At 48.9% G+C, this 9,743-nt stretch overlaps 1 protein-coding gene across 1 annotated transcript; it reads left to right on the top strand.

The window, feature by feature from the left end:
* Positions 1 to 8,774: 8,774 nt before the first annotated feature.
* Positions 8,775 to 9,743, top strand: LOC310730486 (olfactory receptor 4D11-like; the record flags this gene model as incomplete). The annotated part of the gene is made up of 1 exon (XM_083549513.1): positions 8,775 to 9,743. The coding sequence occupies one exon, from the start codon at positions 8,775 to 8,777 to the stop codon at positions 9,741 to 9,743; it is 969 nt and encodes a 322-aa protein (XP_083405639.1).

The following is a 9,743-nucleotide window of genomic DNA, read 5'->3' as shown; positions in this document are numbered from 1 at the left end:
ACTAAAGCATAAACCTATTGTTTCCTCAGTCTATGTTGTCATTACCTGAATCGATGATTGGAATATATGATTAATTATTTTCTAACTTCAATTTACTTCAGTAACTCAGTAAAAAAAAAGCCAGGACAAAGGTTTAAATTAAATGCCAAATTTGCATTTTCATAAAACATAGTATCTTTCAGTAGCAAATGTATCCGAGATCTACAATCATCAGTATTAACACAGTATGGCTATGAACATTGCAGCGCACCGATGTGATGAACTGCCCATTATTTGAGTGACGGGTCGGTCTTTGGCAACTTCATTTTTTTCAATAATTTTTTTTTTTATCTTGTAAATATCACAAAATATATATGCCCATAAGGTTGCCCATGTATGTAATTGAAATATATGTTGGCTGTTTCAATATAAAAGATGAGCTGAAAACATGCCAAAATGTCATCTGAAACCATATGTCTGTTAAAAATGCAGTAAATATTCAACCATTTTACATTGTTTGTGTTCTGTTGATATTGTGAAATTTTGGGGTTAGAAAATTGATAATTTTACTGTATTCTGAAAACCAATTTAATTGTACATTCGATTTAGTCAGTTTAGAATCACCTTTTATTCAGAGTAAGAACATACCTTTTTCCTCCAGTCTATGCTTTTGTACATTGTAATTTAGTTCATGTGAAGTCATGAAAATACATTATGTTAGATTAGATTGAAGTATATTACCTTATTTAGAAAGATATTAACCAGATTTAAACTATTTGGTGAATTTCATCAATGACTGATGAATTGAATCACATTCTCAAATTCTATCAATCACATCTTCCTTTAACGTGTAGTGATAAAATATACAAAATGGAACAGAAAAGAAAACTTTTAACATTGAATCAACTTCATTCATGAAATTGAACCTTCACTATCTATCTACACTATCTTTTTTTGCTATAAAAACAAATATTTATTATTATCTTGCATGCAATTTTTGCTTCATTTTCATTCATTCATAATATAAATTTGTATTGTATTGTAAATTTAGAAGCCTGAATTCCAAAGCAGAAAAACATATATCAAGACAATCTTGTGTATAAAATATTAGAAATCAGCTAGCAAAGGTTTATGCATTAAGATTCATAAATTATCTACTTTATTACATTTAAAAACCTAATCACTTGCAATGTCTTGCCTTACATAAAGATCTACACATGACCCTAAGTCCTTTGTATACAGAGTGTTTAAATACTTATGTAGTGGTCTCCATCTTCTGCACCATAACTGTCTGCTGTTGTTCAGGATGTAAAAATTAAGATTAAATGTAATATTAAACCAATTATATGTTGAAGATCTCTTTGTGTCGTTCTGCATTTCATTACAAATCATTATAAATATCACTGGTCCATTAGATTGGTCCTAAACAATCAATAATGTACTGACAATGCTATGCCTGGTTGCATGCCATAATCTCTAGCCTGGCCACTAAATAATAAAATAAATTATCATTTTAATAAAATTTGAAAAAAAAAAAAAAAGCACCCAGAAATAGTGAACCAGAGGTAGATGTTTTGGAAGCAATTGGTGGACAGCTAAAGAGGTTCTCCCTGGACAATAAAGACTACATCTGACTCCAGCACACTACATGACCTTAGTTTAGAGACTGGTGCATCTTTTTGTTTATCTTTGCATTTCTGGATGCCTTACAGCTAAACAAGCTAGCTATGTGTAGAAATGTAGCTCTAAGCAGTAAGCCTCTTGAGAAGGCAGCATTTGATGGTAACTTCATCACCTTGGAGGGGTGCACGTCATCAGTGACCGGCTACTTCAGCAAGTGCATTGATGATCAAAGACTCCACCTTCAGTTCAGGCAACATAGCAGACCTAAAAACAGCAAAGGCCAAATTATCCCAGGCCATCAGAGAGGCATAGCATGCACAGACACTTCAAGGATGGTGGCAAAACATGGTGCATGTGGCGGGGCATCCAAGCCATCACCATTTACAGAACATCACCTGCTTATCCCAGTAATAGTGTCCTTCAGGGTGCACTGAACAGTTTCTATGCTTGGTTTAAAGAGGAAAACAATGTGGCATCAAAGAAGACCAACTCCTTTTCCAACAACTAGTTGATTTGACCACTGCTGATGTAAGGGAAGCAGAGTCAACCAACATATAGTTGGACCTGTCAACATTTTTAGCAGAGTGCTTAGAGAATATGTGCAAACCATCTGGCAGATCTAACATCTTCCTGTGCTGTACCACTATTCCAATGTGTTTCAAGGCCATCACCTTTGTCCTATTGTATTTACATCCAACATGAAACACACCAATGATGCCCACCACACTTTATCTGGCCCTTACCCTCCTGGATAAATAGAACACCTATGTTCAAAAACTGTTCATAGGCTTCAGCTAAACATTCAACAACACCATTTCTCAGCATTTTTCACAAATGATAAAATACCCCCCAGCACCGGGGGTCTTATCTGCAAGGTAATTGTCAATGGTAAAAGGAAGACATTACATTTGTTCAACAGTCAGAGAACCCTGCCTGGTCCCACACCACCAGCTCCATAAAAAAAATTTCTCTAATTCCTGTAAAACAAAGGCCCAGCTCCCACCACCCATCTTCACCATGTTCTTCAAAGAGACTTAAAGAAGATTTATGATCAAACGTCTCTAGGTTATGACCGTAACCATAGTTCCCCGAGGGAACGAGACGCTGCATCGAAACGCTATGGGAACGCCCCTGCGTGACCGCGCTCTGAACCACGTGTGTAATCTGACCAATAGGCGTTTGGTACGTGACGTCATCAGCGGGTGACGTCGCGTAAACAGGAAGCTACAAATGGCTGCGAGATGGACCAGACGCTAGCTACTGCGAGAGAAGGTAAGCGCCGCAGGGATGCAGGGAGTGTGGCACGGAGACGCAGCATCTCATTCCCTCGGGGAACTATGGTTACGGTCGTAACCTAGAGACGTTCCCCTTTAGGAACTCGAGCTGCGTCGAAACGCTATGGGAACGAGTGTCCAATCACGCCACACTGACCAGACCCTGCCTAGAGAGTGAGGGCCTTGGCACCAGCACGCAGGACAGAGGAGCCTGGGGTGGCTCTGAGGTCAAGGTCATAGAACCTGACAAAGGTCAGCGGGGTGGACCAACCCGCCGCGTCACAGATGTCCTGGAGTGGGACTCCAGCGGACCAGGCCGTAGAGGCCGCCACACTCCGGGTGGAGTGAGCTCGAACCCCGAGCGGTGCGGGGAGGCCAGAGGACTCGTGAGCCGACACAATCGCATCCACAACCCATCTGCTCAAAGTCTGCTTATTGGCCGGGAAACCTTTCCTGTTCGGGCCATAGCAGACCAGCAGCTGCTCCGACCTCCTCCACGGACTCGTCCTGCGGAGGTAAGTGTCCAGTGCTCGTACTGGACAAAGCCGGTGCTGTCGCTCCTGTTCGGGGGCTGCATACGGAGGAGGGCAGAATGCCTGCAAGACGACAGGACGTGAGGGAGCCGAAGGCACCTTAGGCACGTACCCAGGTTTTGGGTAGAGAAACGCCCTGGTCATGCCAGGGGCAAACACCAGGCGGGACCGGGCCACAGACAGAGCCTGCAGATCCCCGATCCTTTTCAGGGAGGAAACCACCAAGAGGAAGGCGGTCTTGACCGACAGAAACCTAAGGGCCACATCGGCTAACGGCTCGAAGGGGGGGCTCAGCCAGAGCCGCCAGCACAACAGCCAGATCCCAGACAGGCACTCTGGGTCGTGTCCCGGGCCTCAGCCTCCGGGTGCCGTGGAGGAAACGTGTCACCAGTGGGTGCCTGCCCAGCAACTGCCCCGCGGGCGGGGTGCCATAAGCCGCGATGGCGGACATGTAAACCTTGAGGGTCGGAGGGGACAACCCTGCGGCAAACTGTTCCTGCAAAAACTCCAGAACTGAACCGACCGGGCAGTTAACTGAGTCCAAACCACGGTGCACACACCATGACGAGAACAGTCGCCACCGTGCAGCATACGACCTCCTCGTAGAAGGAGCCCTGGAGTGAAGAAGGGTGCCAACTACCTCGGTAGAAAGACCAGCCGCTACGAACTGTGCCCCCTCAGGGGCCACAGCCACAGCCTCCACAACTCCGAGCGGGGGTGAACCAGGGTTCCGCCCGCCTGTGAGAGGAGATCCCTCCTGGGAGGAATTTCCCACGGAGGGCCCTCAAGCAGGGACACCAGATCCGCAATCCACGGCTTGCCCAGCTAACGAGGCGCTACCAGGAGGAGACGGACTCCTTCCCGGCGAACTCTCTCCAGAACTCCAGGGAGCAGAGCGATCGGGGGAAAAGCGTACAGGCGTAGCCTCGGCCATGACTGCACCATGGCATCCAGCCCTAATGGGGCTGGGTGAGAGAGAGAGAACCAGAGGGGTCTCCTGGGTCGCAAAAAGATCCACCTGGGCTCTGTAGAACCACCGCCATACGAGCTCCACCGTTTCGGGGTGGAGTCGCCATTCCCCAGGCCTCGGGCCCTGCCTCGACAGGGCGTCTGCTCTGCCATTCAACCGACCCGGGAGGTAAACGGCCCTCAAAGACAGGAGCCTGTCCTGAGACCATAAGAGGACCGCTCGCGCCAGCTTGTACAAGGGGCGAGACCGGAGACCCCCCTGGTGGTTGATGTAAGAAACCACTAGGGCCAGGAGGAAGTGCTGTAACCCCCAAAACACTGCCATCATCTACAGGCAATTGATGTGCCACGAGAGACGTGGGCCGCTCCACAGACCCTGGGCAGAGTGGCCACTCATGACCGCTCCCCACCCCGTGAGGGAAGCGTCCGTTGTCAGCGTCACGCGACGGCACGGAGCCCCCAGCACCGGGCCACGGGACAGGAAAGGCTCGAAGGGCATGCCGCGAGACCTTGATAGCACGATGCGGGTCTCCCCTGAGGGAGAACCCCCTGCCCCGGAGCCACCACTGGAGGGGCCTCATGTGCAGGTGCCCGAGCGGAACTATTCTGGATGCCGCCGCCATGAGACCCAGCAGCCTCTGAAACTGCCTCACAGTGAGTGGCTGGCCTTCCCGCACTCTCCTGACGGCGGCGAGGATGACCTCGACCCGAGCAGGCGACAACCGTGCCTGCATCCTGGCCGCATCCCACACCACGCCCAAAAAGGCGGTTCTCTGTGCCAGAGAGAGCACGCTCTTGCCGGCGTTCAGCCGAAACCCGAGCACCTTCATGTGGGCGAGGACGACATCTCGATGCCGAATCGCCTGACGCTCTGAATGAGCCAGGATCAACCAATCGTCGATGTAATTCAAAATGCGGATGCCCTGGAGCCGCAACGGGGCCAGTGCTGCATCGACGCACTTCGTGAAGGTGCGGGGCAAGAGTGCCAGGCCGAACGGGAGGACCCGATATTGGTATGCCACGCCCCCGAAGGCAAACCTCAGGAACCTCCTGTGCGCAGGAAGGATGGCATCGTGAAGGTACGCGTCCTTCAAAACTATCGTGACGAACCAGTCCCCGGACCTGATCTGAGTCACGACCCCCTTGAGGGTGAGCATCCTGAACCTGAGCCTCCTGAGAGAGCGGTTCAAGGAGCGAAAATCCAGAATGGGACGCAACCCACCATCCTTCTTCGGAACGACGAAGTATGGGCTGTAGAAGCCTGACTCTTGAACCGAGGGGGGAACCACCTCGATGGCCCCTTTCCCCAGGAGTGTGCGCACTTCCTGTTCCAGGACCAGAGCCTGCTCGGGTCCCACCAGGGTGGGACACATCCCGTTGAAACGGGGAGGAGAGGACGTGAACTGGATCGCGTAACCGCCCTCTATGGTCCGCAGGACCCACCGGGAGACTTCTGGCAGCCCCTCCCATGCCGCCAGAAAGTTCCTTAGGGGAACCACCCCCTCGGGGCTGGCCTCTGACCCACTCAGAGCAGCTGGGGCGGAGCCCTGCAGCTGATGACACCTCGTGAGAGGCGGCAGGTCTTCCCCATCCGTACCGAGACTCTGGGCGGAAGTGGAGGGAGACGCCCACTGGAGGGAGGCCGTGCTCTGAAGCACATCCTGTGGCAGAGTCAACGGCCCCCCCCCCTTGTGGTGCGGGGGAGGGACGGGCACCGTAGCGAGAGGTGTGCACCGTCCCTTCGACTGAAGATCGTCAGGATTTCCGCACCACAGCCCGTTTGCTGGAGGCGAGGGTGACCCTCAGGTCAGCCCGCTCCTTCTTGGGCCCAGAGCGACGCCTCGGACCCTTAGGCCTTGCCCGCGGAGACCGGGTGGCAACGCTCTGTTTCTGGGCTTCGCGGTGCCCTGAGATACCGGGCTGGGGCTGCCGCTGACCAGCCCCACGCGATCGGCGAGGGAGATACTGCTGAAACGCAGCCGACTGCTTCTTAGACTCCTGAAACCTGTTCACGACCGCCGTCACTGCGTCGCCAAACAGGCCAGGAGGAGCCATCGGTGCGTTTAAGAGCACAGCTCGATCCTTGTCCGGGAGGTCGGACAAGGTGAGCCACAGATTCCTCTCTGTGGCCACCAGGGCCGCCATTGACCAACCAACGGCCCGCGCCGTGTGCTTTCGTGGCCCGAAGGGTTAAGTCGGCAGCGCGACGCAACTCCTTAATGTCAGAGGCCCCAGAGCTAAGTCCCTCATCCAAATCACGTAGCAGGTCAGCCTGGTATGCCTGCAACACACCTATGGTGTGGAGACATCCCGCAGCCTGACCTGCTGCCGCGTAAGCCTTCCCTACCAAAGCTGATGTAGCACGTAGCGGCTTAGTGGGGAACATCGGAGCCTTTAGCGACGAAGCCACGCCAGGAGAGAGATAGCTGGCTAGCATCTCTTCAACACGCGGCATCGCCCCATAGCCGCACGCCTTAGCCCCAACCACATTCGCATAGAGCGAGGAGTGGTGAGACGAAGAACGCGCTGAGTACAGGGTCTCCCAGGAACTGGACACCGAGGAAGCGACACAGGACGCAAAAAGCGCTCATCCAGCTTACTGGATGCGCGCTGTTTCTGCTGCTCCACCAGCCAAGCTAGATCCAGCTTAGCAACGGCTCGTGTCACGACCTCGAGGAGTTCCTCATACAGCACAGGCTGCGAGGACTCCACGGGCTCGCTAGCATCCATCAGCTCACCCTCCTCGGAGAGAGAGACATGTAATGCCGCGCTGCTCGTACTGGGAGAAGAAGCAGCCATCGGGCCTGCTTCTCCGATAGAGCCGAAGCTCAATTCAGCCGAAGAAGCTGAAGCTGAAGCTTCGCCTCGGCGAGAGCGGGACCGGAGCCGCGAGGGAGAGAGCGCTTCTCAAAAAACGCTCTCCGGGAGCGAAGCGTGCGCATAGCCCATCCGGCTACAATGCAAGCAATCAACACCCTCGAGAGCCGATTGTGCATGCTCCACTCCCAACCAAACAACGCACCGATCATGCAAATCCTTGCCGATAATGAATCGCGGACATGGATGAACGCACCTACGGAAACTTTGCCTGCCAGCCATCACTCGATCAGAAACACAGCGAAACAGCGCTTACCTGAATGAGCAGAAAGCTAGCGTCTGGTCTATCTCGCAGCCATTTGTAGCTTCCTGTTTATGCGACGTCGCCCGCTGATGACGTCACGTACCAAACGCCTATTGGTCAGATTACACACGTGGTTCAGAGCGCGGTCACGCAGGGGCGTTCCCATAGCGTTTCGACGCAGCTTGAGTTCCTGAAGGGGAACTCCTAATGTCACCCAAATGAGGATGGGTTCCCCTTATGAGTCTAGTTCCTCTCAAGGTTTCTTCCTCATAACATGTAAGGGAGTTTTTCCTTGCCACAGGCTTGTTAATCAGGGATAAATGCACACCATTCACCTTAACTGTTGATTTCAGTGAAGCTGCTTTGAGACGATGTCTGTTGTGAAAAGCGCTATAGAAATAAACTTGACTTGACTTGACTATCAAGAGCTTCCTGAGCAACTGCATCACTGCTTAATTTAGGAATTGACACTGTCTCTGATCTCAAGACCCTGCAGTGGATAGTGAGGACAGCTGAGAATTTCAGGCTCCATCATTGTTATTTTCATGTACATCTGTAAAGACAGACTGGATACCTGGACCCTACAAGTGCCATAACACTCTATACAGAGTGTCTAATGTCTACTTCATGGTGGTTACTTAGAAGTGCACTACTTCAGGAAGCTTGCAATGCAGCTACTGAGTAGAGAATGTTAAAGGTGAAATTTAAAAATACTACCTATAACAATTTTTCCAGAACAAACATTTCAAGAAAATCAAGAATGCCACATCATTTAGATAGATTTCTGCCAAATAATAATCATATCAGATTTAAACAATAATATAGCATTAAAATAATGATCCATTCCATGCTTTCTAATTGCATTTTTAAATAATCACATTATATCCCCGTCATAATAATTTTTTTTATACTATAATCCATTGTTAGGTGCAAAGCTCCAAGGATTGCTCACACACCCACAATCCAACTGTATGTAACCTAGCATTAACACCTGGGGGTTTGAAATAAACATTTAACCTCTGAGATAAAGTTAACAAATATTTTAGGTCTCTGGGTGGATAATGGAGTAGTGAAATAAGCATCATCACTTCATAGTTTGTATCATGATGCTCTGGCACTGTCCCTGAATTAGTAGTCAGCATTAATTGACTTGAGTTTGTTAGTTTGTTCCTGGTTAGAGAACATAGTTGTACTGAAACTTATTTTGCCCATGTTAAATGTCGTGACTTGTATTTTGTTATATGTATTATTTTTTTCCCAGGTCTTAAAGTGACAATGGATGGAGGCACATATTTTACTGAATCAAATTTAACACGTTTTATGACTTTTCTGACCTTGGAGTCATTGGACATATCACCATCCAGTGCTTTTTTAATATTCATTTTTACCATCATAACATATTGTCTAATTTTGCTCTTCCATTCTACGCTACTTGTGACTATTGCTGCAAAAAGTAATCTGCACGAGCCGATGTACATACTGCTGTTTAATTTGTCCTTATGTGACCTAATGGGAGCTACAGGTTTTTACCCTCAGCTGCTTTGCAGTATATTGTCACAGAGAAGAGAAATCTCCTACCCTGCTTGTGTCTTACAAGGCATTCTTCTCCACCTCTATGGAATGGGATCTCTTTTAATTCTCACTGTTATGGCTTATGACAGGTACATTGCCATTTGCATGCCTTTGAGATACCACAGTCTGATGACCAGGGGTACCCTGGTCAAACTCATTTGTATGGTCTGGTCCCTCAGTTTTTCTATTATTGCGATTTTATTTGTGCTCACATTAAGCAAAGAGATCTGCAGGACCAATATAGTGGATGTATACTGTAATAATCCGTCTTTAATGAAGCTAAGCTGTGAGGATATGAGAGTGGTTAACTACTACGGCTTGTTTACTATAGCTCTGGTACAAGGCTCTTCCATTCTGATTGTATCGTTAACGTATATCAAAATCCTAATAACCTGCCTTTCTGCGAAACAGGGAAACACTACAAGTAAGGCGATGCAAACATGTGGGACGCATTTAGTTGTTTTTCTGAGTTTTGAAATTAACACATTCTTACTACTGATTTCTCACAGGTTTGAATCCGTATCTCCACACTTACGGAGGGCCTGCGGTGTTTCAGTTGTCATTTTTTCTCCAATTCTAAATCCTCTGATTTACGGGTTGAAAACAAGGGAAATTCAACAAACAATTTTTAAGTTTTTACAAAGAAAGATTTCATTGGGGGCAGAAAACTGA

The sequence above is a fragment of the Silurus aristotelis genome (assembly GCF_946808225.1).
Source record: "Silurus aristotelis genome assembly, chromosome: 8".
NCBI classification, from domain to species: domain Eukaryota; kingdom Metazoa; phylum Chordata; class Actinopteri; order Siluriformes; family Siluridae; genus Silurus; species Silurus aristotelis.
Note: the sequence above shows the minus strand (reverse complement) of the source record. Positions and strands in the feature narration are given on the sequence as shown.